At 40.7% G+C, this 17,987-nt stretch overlaps 1 protein-coding gene across 1 annotated transcript in view; it reads left to right on the top strand.

The window, feature by feature from the left end:
* MRPL48 (mitochondrial ribosomal protein L48) overlaps positions 1–17,987 on the top strand; it is a 55,555-nt gene that overhangs the window by 19,667 nt on the left and 17,901 nt on the right. Inside the window, exon 4 of the mRNA XM_058545638.1 lies at positions 8,854–8,942. Within this exon, the coding sequence (XP_058401621.1) occupies positions 8,854–8,942 (89 nt within the window). The remainder of the gene's footprint in view (positions 1–8,853; positions 8,943–17,987) is intronic.

Raw genomic sequence — 17,987 nt, 5'->3', positions numbered from 1 at the left:
TTTGTAATTTTATATTTATTTTGTGACTATTCCATTAATGATTCCCTTCTGCCACTGGACTATAAGCTCCATAAGCAGGATTTTTTTGGCCTTGTCCACTGTTATATCCCTAATTCTTTGCACAGTGCCTGGCACATCATAAGTACTCAACAATTAAGCCCTTCCTAAGCTTTGCCCATTTTGGTAAGCTCATCTCTTGCCACCCCGCCCCTCATGCTCTGCCTTGAAATTCTCTCTGGCTCTTGCTCTCCCCATACCATGTTTTCTCCTCACTAACTCCTAGTCATCTTTGAAGTTTTATTTAAAAGCCACTGTTACCGACCCAGGTTTGTTTTTGCCCATCACCCGGAAAGCCAAACGCCGAGGTGACGAGACTGAAGCAGAGAGAGGGTTTAATCACAAGGAAGCCAAGTGAGGAAACGGGAGAATGAGTCTCAAATCCACTTCCCTGAAAATAGGGACTCAGGGATATTTATGGGGTAGGGGGGAAGGTGGCCTGAAACGTGGAGATGGACACTTGGGGGTGAGGAGAGGTGAGGTAATTGATGATCTGAGCAAGCGTAGTCAGACTTGGTGCCTCTTCATAGGATGCATGTTCACAAAATGGTGGCATTAGCATGATCTGAGGGTGGAGTTTTTAGCCTTTTGACGTCAAAAGGTCACTTATCCGGCATCTGCACGGGCCCAGTTGATGGGTTGGTGGTCTCAACTGGACTGAAGTGGACAAGGGATTCTAATTCCTGAAAAACAGCTCAAACGCCCATTACCATGGTGACCCAGGCTCCAAGGAGATGTTATCTATAGGAACCTAGTGGGAGTCAGATAGCATATTGCCTAAGCAGCACAGTTAACAATGGGTGGGTAAATAGCTAAAAGCTATAATAAATAATTGCAAAAAGGAAAAAAACACTTTAGTTCCTAGCTACTTAATCAATGGCTGCTTGCCGGTTTCACCACCTGCTCGAAGAATCCTTTCTGACTCCTCGAGTCTAGCCTAAAGGCCCCTCCCATGTATAGCCCTTATCATAGATAGCCCCTATCATCCTGCATTAATATTAGTCTCCCCACTAGATCGTAGGTTCTGTGTTGCAGAGACTTTGTCTTCGTTTATTGTTATAACCCCAGCTTCTAGGGCATTGTGTGGTACCAATCAAGCCTGCCATGGATATCGTGTTGGTTGTATACTGTACAACTCTAGTGTGTGCCACTCACGTGGTTGTGAGGGTATAATTGTCACTCGCTACCCTGATGTGTAATAATAAATATTTGTTGAATGAATGAACATGCTTTGGAGAATTCAGTGCTTTTTAGAGGTCATATTTTGAGGTCATAATAAAATCTTGTTGGATAAGATTCATTTGCAAGGCTCTAGTCTCAGGATCATTGTGTACCCGTCAAGAGGATTTGGATATCAGCAACTTGGGTGGGGTCCCAAGTTGCAGAGTCTAGAACCCAAAGGCTCAGAGGGTCTAAGGTCTTAGATTCAGAGAGACAGATTTGGGGCAGTGACCAAGAAGACATCTCAGTTATGTTCAGTGCTTTTTGGGAACCTCTGTCAAAAAATACCTCCTTCTTCCTTGCGTGGTAAACTCTTACTCCTCTTTCAAGAATGCAGCTATTATCTCTTCTGAACCTGTTCCCCTACATACCACCCCCCATCCTAAGGCAGAGTTAGTTGTTTCTTCCTCTGGTCGCTCACAACATTGCTCTCATCTCCGTTAAAGTATTTTGTACCCATAGGGTAATTATCTGCTTTCCCGTTATCCTCCCCTAGTACTTTTTGAGTGTTTCCAGTTAAAGTAGCATATTTTAGTCGTCTTTGCCACTGTCCCAGTATCTGTACAGTTTTTGGCATGTAATAGTAAATGTGGACTAACACATATCATGGGAGGGATCCATGATATCCCAGGTTTGTCTTGATGAAATAGTGTGGCTTGTAAATGCAGAGAAGGTCTCTGAAGCCACAACTCTCTCTGATTGGCCTGGCACAGAACAGACCTGCTTGGAAGCCCATTTTAGAAAAGAGAAGCCTAAGAAACATTTTACTTGATGTCATTAGACTTCTCCACACCATTTTGTGTTTAGCCTCCCACAGAGTGGTGGCCCTGGGAAGATGAGGGCAGGACCATAGGAGCTGGGAGGAAAGAGAGCAGAAGCTAGGACTAGTCCTTCTCTAGAAAGTGGAGAGCAAGCAAGAGAGACAGACAGACATAGCAGAGCTATGTAGGCTGGTTCCAGTGAAAGGGTAGAGATAGGGAACTGAGATCAGAGCTAGAAAAGGTCAGGTCTGGCTAGATTTTGTATTCCAGAAATTCAGATATTATAACACATCTGAGCACAAGCTGTTCAGTCAGATAGACCTGGGTTTAAATTGCAGTTCTGCCTTTTACTTGCTGGATGACCTCGACCAATTCACCATATTTTTTGAGCTGCAGTTTCTTTATTTGTAAGTGAGGATAAAAATAATGAGGATTAAAGGAGAATATGTATATATTAGCAAGTCCTTCCTTGAAGGAGGATCCAAGTGGTGCATCTCCGGGCCTACCACAGTGAATGTGTATATAGAAATCCTATTTTTTACTTAGGAGTGGTATACATTGTTGGGTGAAGAGGGAGAATCTCCCTCTGCCCTTTTCCTTAAGGTTTTTATGGCTGGCCAAATAATTAACAAGATAGGTTAGCAGGAGAAAATAATACTAAGTTTAATAACATGTATACATGGGAGAAAGCAGGGACACTGCGTTTCTCAACACAATAGCAGAAATTCTCGTCTTAAATACCATGTTTAGCCAATGACAAAGGAGGATTTTGGGGGTGGGGGGAGTCAGTTACAGGAGATTACCACTAAAGCACAATAAACAAGAGTAAGGTTATTATGCAGATTTAAGGCCTCACCTTCCACATTGATAAGTCTCTAGAAATGAGGCCATCCCCCCCCTTTCCCAAAAGAGAGGGAGATACCTTTATAAATGGAGATTTCCCTTATAAATGTAAATGTTTGTCTGGCAACACTTTGCAGGGCCATCCAGAGAATGTGGCCAGAGAGACAGAACTTCTGATGAGATTATTGGTGCCTTTCCTATTGTAACATTTATCCTACATTATCTTTACAGCCATCATGATAGATCTGTTCCAGGAAGGAGTTACTATGTCAAATTCTTTAGGCAGTTAGTGGGGGAGGTCAAATGTCCCTCGAGAAAACAACCAAGGTAAAGAGAGAGATTTCGGGGTGGCCAAATCTTGATCTCCCACAGTCCCGCCTTTGAAACTAAAAGTTTTACAGTCTTTTTGAAACTTAAAGAAATTTTATAGTCCAGAAGCTGAGTTGGGAGGTTGTTTTATCTCACTGAACACGTTTCTTAGGCTTGATAATAGATCAGTTTAAGTTCATTTTAGAAGGTGGTGATGCAGGTGGGCTCTCAAGGTTATGCCTATATTATGGAAGCAAGCAGTCAAGTATTTAATAGAAGCATTTCTATGTAAACAAAAGAAAAACAAGGTTAATGGTTGGAGCAAATTGTAAACCAGTTTCTGAGTTCAGAGGACAGCCAGTTAAGATGATTTTTAGATGTCAGCGTCAAAGTATCTTTTGCAGTTTAAAATGTCTCTGATGGTGTTGTTAGGTCGTCTCTTAAGTTTATATCAAGTCCATCAGCTTCAGTTTGTAAGGCTTCAGGAAAAAGGGCAGGTTTAGTTTTCAGTGATTTTAAATGAAAATGATGGGAAAAAAAAGAAAAACATGAGTTTGGAGATCTGTAGCCAGATATTTTAGGAGACTAGAAGAAATCAGGATCCAGTCTAGTAAATAGATATAAAACAAAAACCTCAAAAGACAATTAACAAAACTAGGATCTAATATCTGCAAATGTATACTATAGTTTTTACTGAAATATAATTTTTCTTTTTAAAATCACCCTCATTTTTATTAAGATAGCCAAATTAAAACTAACTAGTTTGCAAAATCAGTCTAGTTTTAATAGAGTTGGCCTAATTATTTACATAAGTACAGCAAGAATAGCAGTTGATCACATAGGCTCTTTTAAGTCTGCTTTGCTGGAACTTTTTATAAGGAATCTCAGATTGAACTTTAAAGGCCTCTCCAGGCCAGGAAAGCCAAGCCAAGGATTTTGTCATTAGACCTTGCCTGTGATACCTACAGATTTGGGTGAATTCCTCTCTTCTGAGGTTCCTCCAAAATATTTCGAGGTTCCTTGTACCTGTCAGATAAGTGACATTCTTTATTTATCTTGGTAAGTGCTGTTTGGAACATAAAGGTACCAGGCCAATATTTCTACGTAGCTTTATTTTATAAAGTCTAATCTTCATTTCTCAAAAGCTGTATGGTTATATCGCAAATATGATGTTTTAGTCACAACCTTGGTAATATAACCAGTGTTTCTAATTGTGTCCTGTTGTAAGGAGAACAGATTCTTATTCAACTTATGCAAATAACTATATTGCCATGAAAACAACAATAGTCACTTACTAAGAGTTTTTAAATTCGAGGGATCAGATAGAGAGAAAAAGATAAATATTTTAATTTTACTTACAAAAATATCATTTACTAAATTGTTATGTCATAGCTAGCTCAGGAGAAAAGAGAAAAAGTTTTCCTTAAATCTGAAAAAACAAAACATTAAAAATTTAGCAATACTTCAAATGAAAAATCATAAAAATTATAATCATCTTTATCAGTTTAGTCAGTCCTGTGTAATCCATTCTTGATCCCAATCTTTTTGTTAGCAGCTTCATGAAGTTATCAGTCTCTCTATCAGATTTCTGTAATTTCTTACCAAGTTCAGTTCTATGATCAGAAAGTTTGTCAGAAACCTGTACTCCAGTGTAAATGTCAGAGTCCTTTCCATTAATTTTTCTGAAGTTGAAACATATTTTGCAAAAGCATTAGAGCAAAGAAATGTCTGTAAACAACAAGACCTCAAAATGGCAATTGACAAAGAAATTTGGTTAATTTTGTGACATACAACACTTTAAAATAATAATAACCAGAATTATGACTGATAATCAGGACAGATCAGCATTTTAGTAATGTTACACAATTTTAAAACACTTATATCAATAACATTTACCCACATAATACCACCTAAGCAGGCTTATTATCACTTGTCTGACAATGCTTCTCACGTAGTTTAACATACTGAATAAGCCTAATAAGTTTAGTATCTTCTTCGTTATAGGTAGAGAGCAAATTTCTTTGAGAAGTTCCAGGGCCCTTTGAAAATTCTCAAAGAAAAAAAGTGAAAAAAAGACTTTATTTAAGATATGAATTTTGGGGAGCTTGTCAAAAATATAAAAAGTTAAAGCAAACTTTAACTTTGCATTAACTTTCCAAAAACAGAGCATTAACAGTCCAAAAAGCCTTAATAGAGAGACTTCAGTCTTTTGAACACAGGAAATTATTTTAACAGGTTTTTTTTTAGGTAGACTTACTCAAAGGTAAAGAAAAATCTTTTATAACCTCTTTATCAAGTTCAAGAAAATTATCTTTTTAAGAGAAATAAGACCAAATTATAATTTTGTACCAGCTTACTTCTGATATTAAAACTCATTTACTTAATTAAATTTATTTCAATCGTAGCCAACTTGACCATGCAAAAACTCTTTTTCTAGAATTCCTCTTCTACAAACCTGTAAATTTTTTTTTACCTTTAGAATTTGTCCCATGTCTTTCTTTTCCCTCCTAGTACTTGAGGACAAATTTATCTTTCTTAATCAACCAAACAAAATATTTCCATTCTTTGTACCTTCTTTATGCATCTTACTTTCCTTGTACACAGACATATTTTTTTTAATTTTTTTAGTAGCTTCAATCACATATACTAATTAGAAATTTTAACCTTTAGAAACCTTAATTTCTAAGTAAAAACTAAGTAAACAATTATAAACTTTTTTTTACATTAGTATCTTGTGGCTTGGAAAATTTATAAACACTTTATAACTTCTAGAAATATGTTACTTTATAGTACAATCTTTTAATAAAACACATGTTTACCAATAGACCCAAAACACCTTTTAGTTATCCTGTAATGAAAAGCCAAAAGTAGACAAACGTACATTTAGCAATCAATGTCTAATATCTTATCTTATTTGGAAATGATGATACTCAGAGAATTTTTATCATAAAATTTAGCAAAACTCTAAAGTTTTAAGTCACCAAAAAGAGTTTGGAAGCTGTAACCACCATAACACAATTATTGTGTAAAGTTCATCTAACATTCATCTTTTTCACAACTATTTAGTTACTTATTCCCAATAATTATTTAGATTGCCTATAAGACTTTATAAGACATTAGATAAAATTAGTCATCATTTAAATTACTATTTTTGTTAACCAGTTCTGTAATAGAAATAACATCAGTTTTTTCCTACAAAATTTCATGTAAATTTCATCACCTCTTATACCTCTAAACATAGTTATCATTAAGACTTTTATCAATAGGTCTTGGTCTTCTAATTTTGGACAAGGGAAGCATTCCCAGTCAGACATTTTAAAACATACTCAGGCAAAGTTGATGTAACCTCTTTATATAAAATTAGCTCAAACATTCCAACCTTTATAATCTTATCAACACTTACACTTTTACATGTTCTCAATTCAATTGTAACCTGAGTCAAGGTCTTAAGGCTAGTCAACTTTTTCCCTTCCTTTTTCTGGCCTTTTTTTAGGTACCAATTAAACAATTATGTGAGAGCTCTCAAAACAATTTTTTTTTCTCCAATTTAGAAGTTTTTCCAATTCAAAGGATCCGTCGTCTGGCCATTGACAGTAGGATCTTCATTTGTATATTTATTCCAATAGTGATTCGAACCAATAAGCTTTTTTAAGGAAAGACCCGGAGGTAACTTTCCACGGTTAGAATAAATCTTTACCATAGACGCAAGAGGTGTCCCTGGTGAGGGCGCAGATGATGTAGCCCCCATGATCCACAGAATTCACTCCCAAAGATATTCAGAGCAAGTAAAGACCTTTGTTGCACAGGCGGTAAGGATGGTGTCTCCGGTCTCCCACAATAGTGTGGGACGCCTCCAGTCACAGACCTGCTAATCTGTGACACCGGGCAGGCGATACTGGAATGGGATTTTTCCAGCACTAACAAGCAACAAAGGTTAAGACGACAAAAACCCTTATGGACTGGGCCCTTTATGACAAACTCCGCTGAGAGCTTGGCACAGCTGGACAAAGACAGTTCGGAACCCCAGTCTACTCGACTGGCCACCAAGGTGCACCCCGGTAAATGCACCTTCCGTATGGTGGAGACCAAGGAGAATATTCTCACTGGTCACAAAGCCAAGTTCTCAGGACACAGAACAAGACAGAGATTACTCTGGGAGGAAAAGGGATCAAGATCAAAACCAAGAGTACTCTACCAAATTTAAACCAAGAGTCACTAAAAGCACAAGAAACTAGTTTTCCAAATATTTTCTCCTGCCAATCTAAATTTAGAAAGAGAAAAAAATTCTCACCACTTCCTTCCGCTGGACCCCACAGATAGAGATTCCGGGAGGCTAACATGGTAAGAAGTCTTACCTTTTGCCAGGCATTCCCGTATCTCATCATCTGCAGTAGTCCAGGGAGAAGGCAGGTCTACCAGCCAGAGAAGGCAACTTGCCAGCCAGTGTGGCTCCTGGCGACTACGCCAAAACTGTTGGGGGAAGAGGGAGAATCTCCCTCTGCCCTTTTCCTTAAGGTTCTTATGGCTGGCCAAATAATTAACAAGACAGATTAGCAGGAGAAAATAATACCAAGTTTAATAACATGTATACATGGGAGAAAACAGGGACACTGCGTTTCTCAACACAATAGCAGAAATTCTCATCTTAAATACCATGTTCAGCCAATGACAAAGGAGGATTTTGGGGGTGGGGGAGTCAGTTACAGGAGATTAGCACTAAAGCACAGTAAACAAGAGTAAGGTTATTATGCAGATTTAAGGCCTCATCTTCCACATTGATAAGTCTCTAGAAATGAGGCCATCCCCCCCTCTTCCCAAAACAGAGAGGGAGATACCTTTACAAATGGAGATTTCCCTTATAAATATAAATGTTTGTCTGGCAACTCCTTGCAGGGCCATCCAGAGAATGTGGCCAGAGAGACAGAACTTCCAATAAGATGGGCTTGTTGGTGCCTTTCCTATTGTAACATTTATCCTACATTATCTTTACAGCCATCATGATAGATCTGTTCCAGGAAGGAGTTACTATGTCAAATTCTTTAGGCAGTTAGTGGGGGAGGTCAAATGTCCCTCGAGAAAACAACCAAGGTAAAGAGATAGATTTCAGGGTGGCCAAATCTTGATCTCCCACAACATACACACTGTTCTGTACCTTGGGTTTTTGTTTTTATTATTATTCACTTAATGATGTGTGTTGGAGATTGTTCCATATCAGCACAAATAAATCAAATTAGATAGTTTTTGAAACTTTGTGGAAGTCTTTGATTGTCCTCTTTCCTGGTTGTATTTGCCACTTGTTTCTCTATACAATCCCCATTAGAAAACTTCAAAAGGATTATTGCCTGTTGAGGAACAAGAGAAAACAAGAGCCCTGTGAGAATGGATTTTGTTCCCCTACCACCATTGGCTCTAGCAGGAGAGAATTTCTCAAAGAAAGATGGGTAGTGGGGATTGGATATAGTCCAGGGGCCAAAAGGAGAGAAAAAGGGGGTAAACTGAGTGTCAGCCCAGGATCAAGAAATAGCTCCGGTTCTTTAAACCAGCAGGAGGCCCACGACCCCTAAATATTCCCAGTCTTGCAGTGGAGAATTTGTCTCCTCACGTATGATCTGTCTGTCCCTGGAGAGGCTTTGAAACAAGTTTGTCTTATTTTCTCTCCTAGGTAGCATTCTGCTGAGTACCAGTCGTCACTACAAGACAAAGCCAACCCATGGCATTGGAAGATACAAGCACCTAGTTAAAGCACAAGAGGTAAAGGGGGCAGGGGCTCTTTAGAAAAGGATAGCGTGCAGCTTTTGCAAAGACCCAAAGGTCAGATATGCACAGATTGGATAGTATTGGAGTTAGCAAGGATGGGAGTCACCCTTCAGTCCTCTCCAGTTATTTAGTTTGGATATTATCCAGACTGGAGACGTTTCTACCAGCTCCCAATCTTGTCCCTAGGCCAGGTTATCACAGTGAAAAGCAAATGATTTCGTTTTATTATTTGCAATACTTTTTATTTTTTTTAGTACCTTCTTGTTCAGTATGGACCTCACAGTGGAAATGATACATTTGGTTTAGTTGAATGAATGGTTTGTGGCGAGTAGAGGTAGATTGACATTTTCAGCCAAATAGCTGATTTTTATAGTATTTGCAGATTTAAAATATGTATGTGTTCCTTGAATCCATTATCACAGATAACTGGGAGATAGTTCTAAGCATTATAAGATTATTCAGCCTATTTCTCTGGCCCCAGCTATAGGATTGCTTCTGTTGTGATTAGATTTCTGTGCATGTGCAGAGGATTTTATAGTGATGGGGACACAGCACTGGCCTGAAAGTCAGAAGTTCTGGGTTTGAGTCACGATTCTATCACTTCCTGTAAACAGTACAGTTAGGAAAATTTTGCTGTTGTACTTCGGGAGACTTCATTATCACTTTTGGTTCTTTGGCTTATTTGAATGCTCCTACGCAACTATGCACATCTTCTGTTGCCTCTCTCCTTGGCAGAGGTCAAATGCCCCTGGATTTGGGCCTCAGAAGCCACTAAACCTGCCATGTTCTCTTGAGCACCATCCTTATATCAAGGAATTTCATGAGAGGAATGATACCATATCTGAAGCTTGTATCAGGCAGGCTCCCAGCAGGAAACAGCCTAACTAAAATTTTTCCTTTGTAATGGGAGAGTACTGAGTTGGGAACCAGGAAACTTGTATTCTAGGCTTAGTTTTGCCACTTACTAGCTTAGTGACTTTGGGTATGTTAACATTACCCCTCTGGGCATAGTAGGCCCTGCAATTATATGTAAAATGTTTTCTTTTTTTTGGTGAGGAAGATTGTCCCTGAGCTAACGTCTGTTGCCAATCTTCCTCTTTTTGCTTGAGGAGGATTGTCCCTTAAGCTAACATCTATGCCAGTCTTCCTCTATTTTGTATGTGGGATGCCTCCACAGCATCGCTTGATGAGTGGTGTGTAGGTCCATGCCTGGGATCCAAACCCACAAACCCTGGGCCGCCGAAGCTGAGCACGCGAACCTAACCACTATGCCACTGGGCTGGCCCTGTGTAAGATATTTTCTATGTGTGAATTTTTCTGGGAAGAGAGTCCATAGCTTTTATCAGACTCTTCACAAAGGTTGAGAAACTCTGGATTAGAATATCTTCAAGTCTTTCAGCTTGATATCATGTAACTCCGTGATGCTATGAAATATTTATCAAACATCTATTATGTTCTAGGCACTGTTGGGGGTGCCTTGCCTCTTCAGACTGAGTTGCAATAAAATTTTACAGGATGAATGAACAAGACCTGGTTCATCCTCAGAGGGAGCTGGTAAACCGTTAGAGATAAGACATAAGACGCAGATAATTATGCTCCCAGGCAGAAAGTGACAAGTGCTAAAGAGAAGATACAAAGTGTTATTAAAATTCAGAAGAAAGAGTGATTCACACCGTTTCTGAGTTGTGACACCTTAGAGTAAGTTGGTGGAGTTGTTTTATTTTGGGACATCCCCCTTCTCAAAGACCCACGTAAATTAGTGGGAAATAAAATTAGTTTTGTTTGGGTGTACATTGTTTTGTTTTATTTTTTAAATTTCTTGAAATCCTCCCTCTAAGATAATTTTTTGCATATGCCAGGCTCTGACCCATTCCTTAGTTTGGTAGAAAAGGAAGCTTAATGCCAAGTTTAATGCCATCTGTCCCCATCTTTCTCTCCAGCTTCCTCTGCCATCTCATGGATACCATGCTTTAACCGCACCGGGCCTCTTGCTTTTCATTCAGATCGTCATAGTGTTTCAACACCTCTCACATGCTGTTCTGTCTACTTGGAAGACCTTACCCTTTCTTCACTTGGCTAATACGTCCTCACGCTTTAGATCCCAGTGAGGAAGCAGGGTGAGGAGAGGAAAAACGCATCTCCCCTTCTGAGGAACCTTTCTGGATTCCCTGCACCGGGTTACTTGTCCTACCATGAGCTGCCAGAGTTCCTTGTGCTTCCTCTGTCCTAGAATGTACTGCTCTAGGTATTAACCGTCTATTTTGATGACCATCTCCCCTTCTAGATGGTGAGCTCTGTAAGGGTAGAGGCCATGTCTCATTCTTCTTTGTACCCTCAGTGTCCAGCACAGGGCCTAGCATCCAGTACAGTAAATATTAGTTGAACTGAACTGAAATGTGGTTATTGGAACTATACCGAGGTTTTGTAAATTATAGCTGCCAAACAAACACAACCTACTATCTGCAACATCTGGCTCCACATGACCTTGGTTGCTTGAAGGGAGTGATGCTTCTTTTGGTTAGGGTTGTAGGCTTTTCTCTGATGTCATTCATTGTCCCAGGGTGGCTAGCACAGTAGTGCTGGATAGTGGTGGAAGCCTCTTCGGGCTCCTTGCTTCCTGCACGGGACAGCATAATGATAGCTGTCATCTTACAGAGGATCTGTCCCAAGTCCCTGTCTCTTTTACCCCCCTGGGGAACTGGACTAGATAAGCTAGAAGGCATCTTGTGGCCCCGTTTGTCTCACTAAGTCTAGAATCTAGAAAAAACAATAAGCAGCCAGATTCCCATTTTTTCCTGTCTGGATCTCAGGCTGGCCACTCTACTCTCTTGAGCTCACATCCCTGAGACAAGTTCAAAGTGCCCAGCTCTTGTCCCATTTCTCCTGGCATAATCTCTTCATTCCTCCTTCCAAAGGTTCCACACTCAGTCTTATGACTCCTGAACCTTGGGAAGGAAAAGGGCCATCTACCTCATCTCCGCTTTCCTTGTCAATACTGGTTTTATCTCTTTCTTTCTTGCATGGCCTGGTTTATAACTCTAGGTTGGTTCCCATTCTGTGTCCTTGTCCTTGATGCTTCTCTGAGGAGTTAGTGAGAGGAGGGAAGCTTCCTCTTGGGTGGCATCATGGTGGGGATGACAGCAAACCCTGAGATTCCACGTCTCTCGTAGCACAGACCAACCTCCTTCTCAGTGATCTTCCTTTTTGCGCCCAGTGCTTCAGCACATTTTCTCATATACTCGTGCTGTCTCATGCCTCTGTGCCTTTGCATGCTCTTTCCTCTTTATGGGATGATACCTTTCCTATAAGACACAGCTTGACTCGTGGCAGTGAGAGGTCACATTTCAGAGCATATCTTCAGACCTAGCACTGTGTCTCAATGTCTCATTTTTCCCTCAGGGGCCCTGCATCATTCTGTTGAATTTAAAAGACTTCAGATTATTTGGAGTGATTTTTATTTGATAGAAATAAAAATAATATAGTCCTTCACATTTATGTAGTGCTAGGTCCTTTCTCTCAAGACCACTTACTTGCTTGCCCTCAGCTGTTGTCCAGCCTCCAATGTTGGGGTAATAGCGGCCCAAGAATCACAGATTGCCAAGAGGAAGATGTGGGAGGATGAAATGGGGGCAACATAAATTGCTGTCAGTTTGTAGTAGTTATATGTTCTATTTTCTAGGCCCTGGGGCAAGAGAGTAAGGTGTGTCTTTTGTAACTTAGGCAATTTACTTCTTCTATGTGGAATGGCATCTAGGAATCAAGATATCTTTTCTGTTGGAATCTTCATGCTGTTTTGACTGTTGACATAGAGGAAGTGTCTGTCATTTCTGACACCTGTTTATTTTGTTGTAGCACCCAGAGATAGATCAGCTTTCCAGCCACAAGTCTATGAGGAGACTGTGGCATCATTCCTGGAAAAATCAACAGATCAGAACTACTTTATGGTGACAGTCCTGGCTTTCTGGGAACAGAATGATTGGTTTTGCCAGTCTAGTGACTGTAGGGCTAGACACGGACTATAGGATTGGCTTAGAGAGAGTTGTTTTAAACTAGCATCCATGTTTTCCCTCTGGTCTACCTCTTGTAGCTCATTGTAAAGAAAAACCATCATTGAGGATCTACTATGTGCAGACACTGGACACAGTCTCTTCCTACAAAAAGCACACAGTGGGCTAGGAAAGATAGTGCTCAAAAATGTAACCAAATACATGTGGAAAGTGCAACTAGGGGAATGAACCAAATATTAGGAGAACAAAGATAAAGAAGCAATTCTCCCTGAAAGGGTCAGTGAAGGTGTTATGGAGCTCAGCTCAACAAACGTTCATTAAATGCCACCTGTATTCTTGCACTGAGTACGTAAAACACACTGACACTCCTCAAAGAGTATCCAGTTGCTTGGAGCAGCTGGAAACACTGGGGCCACAAAGAACATAAAAGAGTTCCCCAGAGCTTTTCCAGCACAGAGCATGACTCCTGTGAAGACCTGACTCAGCCTGTGCCGTTAGAGCACCAGCCACTGGAGTTTCATTCTGCCTTGCCTGTTCTGCTAAATTACAACAGTGTCAGTTTTAAAGGGATTCGTATTTGATGTGAATAAAAGTAATGATCCCTTTCTGTTTTCAAAGTGCTTTCATACCCGTTATCTCAGTGCCTCTCAAGCCATATGCCCTTGGAACACTGGTGATCCTAGAGCTGAAACCATCCTCAAGTTTAATAATGGCAATCTTGCACATTTTAGAAAGACATGAAGTTAATGGGTAGAATTTTCTAAATTTCAAGTTTTTCTCCCTTCAGTTTTACTTGATGAAAACAAATATTAACAGAGAAATTCAGATATGTTTTCATATTTTTTGAGATGCAGAGAACTCCATTTATATAATATAACCATATTTTCTGCTAGTTAAGTCGTTCTTGTTGTCTATGATGAAAGTACACTGATGAGTGTTTCATGGTGTTTCACAAAGAGAAACATGATTTTTTTAGGCTCTTTGCAACCAACAAATTTGAAAACGATGTCTTTTGATTCACCGACTATCCTGTGAGGTAGACAGGGCGGAAAAGGAAACTGATTGAGGAGCACAAGTGATTTCTCTACAATGATGTGGCTAGTAAATGACAGTACCAGAACCAGGATTCAGTTCAGTTCAACTCAACATTTAATATTGCTACGCTCTAGGAATAGAGAAATGAATGAGACATAGTACTGGCTTATATGAATTGAGATAGTGCTTTGGGGGCCATAATAGAAAGATCCATTTAATCAAGGGGCTTAAACAAGATAGAAGTTTATTTCTCTCTCACATAAAAGTATAAATAGATAATCCCAGCTTTTTGTCTTGCCACCCTTATCTCAAAGTCTGAGATGGCTGCTCCCGCTTCAGCCTTCATATCCACATTCCAACTAGCAGGAAGGGGAAAGGGAAAGCAGTGTGCATGAGCTCGTGTCCCACTGGCTAGACTTAGTCGCATAACCATACCTAGCTGCAAGATTGGTTGGGAAATGTAATTTTTATTATGAATGGTCATGTGCCAGCTAAAATCCAGCAGTTCTGTTATTAAAGGAAAAAGAGAGAATAGACATTGAGGAAACTGGCAGGCTCTGCCCACTTTCCTTAATGGGAAAGGCAGAGGTTAAGAGAAATGTTTTGGAATTAGGCAGACCTGAGTTAAAGCTTCAGCTCTGATGCTTACTGGTTGTATGTCCTTGGCTACGTTACTTAACTTTTCCAAGCCACAGTGTCCTTGGCTTTAAATAACCATGTTATTTAAAGATTTTATTTATTTATTTTCCCCCCAAAGCCCCAGTAGATAGTTGTCTGTCATAGCTGCACATCCTTCTAGTTGCTGTATGTGGGACGCGGCCTCAGCATGGCCAGAGAAGCGGTGCGTCGGTGCGATCCCGGGATCGGGCCTGGGCCGCCAGCAGCGGAGCGCGCGCACTTAACCGCTAAGCCACGGGGCCGGCCCTAAATAACCATGTTATTTAAACGTTATCATGGGGCCGGCCCCGTGGCTTAGCGGTTAAGTGCGCGCGCTCCGCTGCTGGCGGTTAAGTGCACGAGCTCCGCTGCTGGCGGCCCGGTTCGGATCCCGGGCGCGCACCAACGCACCGCTTCTCCGGCCATGCTGAGGCCGCGTCCCACATACAGCAACTAGAAGGATGTGCAGCTATGACAGACAACTATCTACTGGGGCTTTGGGGGGAAAATAAATAAATAAATAAAATTAAATGTTATTGTGAGGAGTAAGTTAAATACGAAAGTTTTAAGTATTTAGCACAGTTCCTGAAACGTAGAGCCCATAAGTACTGGTGGTGATGATGACAATGATGGTGATAGCATTAGTCCTTCTTTTTACAGTCTCACAGCACTCTCTTTTCCTCCCTCAAAACATGCATCTCCTATAATTACTTGTTCTGTATATGGCTTCCCTGATAGATTGCAAGCTTCAGTGAGCAGAGACTACAGCTGTCTTATTTACTATCCTGTCCCTAATGCTAACCCTGGTCTGGCTCATCACTAGTGGTCGGAAAATACTTGTTGAATAATGAATACATGTGATAAGTGATAGTGGTATATGGGGCGAGGAGTTGCTATGGGAGCACACAGGAGTAGTACCTAACTCATCCTGAGGAATCAGAGAAGGCTTCCTGGAAGAGCATGAGCTGAGTGTTAAAAAATGAGTAGGATTTGTTCATATTAAGGGTCTGGGGTGAGGAATCAAGTGCTTTGCAGGGAGGGGAAACATTCCAGGCAAAAGTGGGAAGACATTAATCCAGGAGATGCAGTTGGGAAACTTTTAGCAGTTTGTTAATCCTGGAGTCTCAAGTGGACAGTAGGGGATGAGGGGACATGAGACCTGAGAAGTAGGCAGGTCTAGGTCAACCTTTTTTAAAGATACCATTTGTGAATAACTATTATATTACCCTTACGTATCATACTAAAAACCTGGGAGTACTGACTCTACTCACTGCCTTTTTAGCTGCACCCACCTGAGGTGGTCGCTCTTGGGTTCCCCTTAGGGATTTAATTGGCGTGGTGCAGCAAGGTAGCTTGTGTTGAACTTGCCATGGGAGTTGGGCTGCTCTTTGTGATTAAATTGAGAGGATCTGTTCTTTCATGTGTGTCTTTTCTCTCTCTGAATTGTAAGCTCCTTTAGGGCTGGGACTGTGTTTTCTATTTCTTTGGTGTCTTTCCTTAGACTGGTTGAATCAGCGCTTTACACACAGCAAATGTTTAGTAAGTGCTTCGTTCTGTAAAACATACCAATAGGATACCAGGAGCATGCTTACCAACAGTTTATAGTAATAATAATGTCCTATCTGTATAGATTACTCAACCTTTTTTAAAGATACCATTTATTGAGCAACTGCTATATACTAAATGCTGTAACTACTATATGTCAGGCTTTAAAAGCATTATTTTATTTTATAGGATTACAATGGTATATTTTATTTAATCCTCAGATATCTTGTGGTTATTAAAGACTCTGAGGAATCTAAGACTTAGAGAGATTAAGTGACTTGCCCAAGTGGCTAGTAATTTCCAGAGCCAATATTTGAACCAAGGATGGTTAGAATCCATCTAATGTCTATGCTATTTCCATTTCATATAAATTCACTATTTTGAGCTTCACAAGAACTTTAGGTGTTACAGATGAAGAAACTGACACCTAGAGAGGTCACTCAATGTCATGTAGTGACTAAGCAGACAGGACTTGAATCCGCATTTTCTTTGGCTTCCATCCTGGTCTAGTGCTCTCTCTGCAGCACTAGGCTGTGCCTCTTTGCCATCCCAGTCAGGGCCAGGTCTTCTGTCTTTCAAGTCCCCAGGTGTAAATTTTTAAAATTTCCATCACCAGAATTTCTGGAAGCTGAATATGTTGCAGGCCTATCAGCCTTTTCATTTGAGGATTAGGATGATACAATTCCTTCCCAGCTTTCCCACCCTGGAGAATGCCACCTATAGAGTTAGGCAGATATTATCACTTTTGCAGAAGCTAGAGGAGAGAGCCTAGGCTTGGGGCCACAGACCCAGCTTCCAGCTGGCTAAACATAAAGTGGTTACCTTTGCCATTTTCTTACTATTGTAATCTTAAACAAGTCATTTCTCCTTTCTGGGCCTCAACTTCCCCCTTATGTAAAATTAGGGAGGGAAGAGAGGAGAGACTAAATTATCTCTAAGATGTCTTCCAGCTATAGCAGCCGATGGTTCTAATCTGACTCCTTGGGCAAGTAACCTGCCTTCAGAGGACCTCATTTTTCGGTCTGCAAAATAGGGGTAATATGGACATTTCTGTACAAAAATGGTTTAGTGATTTATCCCACGGCCCATTTTGGGCATCATAGTGCAATCCTACAGGGATTTAAGAATGGCCACCGTAGGCCATCCCAGAGTGAAGTCAGATACGTCACAAGAGTGCCAAAGTTTGGTGGTAGACAATAGTCCATCTTGCCTGCCACCTTTCTTCTAGCCTCCCTTCCTTTCCTGCCTGGCTCTCCTCCATGTGCAGCCAGGGTGGCCTTCCTGAAATACAGCTCTAGCCGTGTGCATCTCCTGCACAGATATCTTTAATAGCTCCCCATTGCAGTCATGAAGGCCTGAACTCAGGCATTGCGAATAGAAAGGAGGGGATGGATATGAGAAAGATTGTACAGGTAAAATTATAGGAACTGGTGTCTATTATTATTTGCAGTCAAGTTCTTGCTGGCTATGCTGTGCCCTGGCTCAGAACTGAAATATAATATCACAATGAGCTCCTGATGGTGTGGATTGGCCCAGACAGATCTAGGCCAACACGGAAAAGCAAGTGAGATGCCAAGAGGGATACTGGAATCAGCTTTCTTTTTTTGTTCCCCTAAAGCAACACCTTTGAAGAGCCCTGGCATTTTCCCTGGTTAAGAAAAGCCTCCTACAGGCTTCAGAGAAGCTCCTCCCCTCTCTGCTGGAAAATTTCAGCTGCTCCCCATTGCATTCCAGCTTGAGCATTCTTCACAGCTCTGACTGCAGTGCTGTCATGATGAGAAGTCTGGATCACTGC

This window comes from Diceros bicornis, chromosome 7 (genome assembly GCF_020826845.1).
Source record: "Diceros bicornis minor isolate mBicDic1 chromosome 7, mDicBic1.mat.cur, whole genome shotgun sequence".
Classification (NCBI taxonomy): domain Eukaryota; kingdom Metazoa; phylum Chordata; class Mammalia; order Perissodactyla; family Rhinocerotidae; genus Diceros; species Diceros bicornis.
Note: the sequence above shows the minus strand (reverse complement) of the source record. Positions and strands in the feature narration are given on the sequence as shown.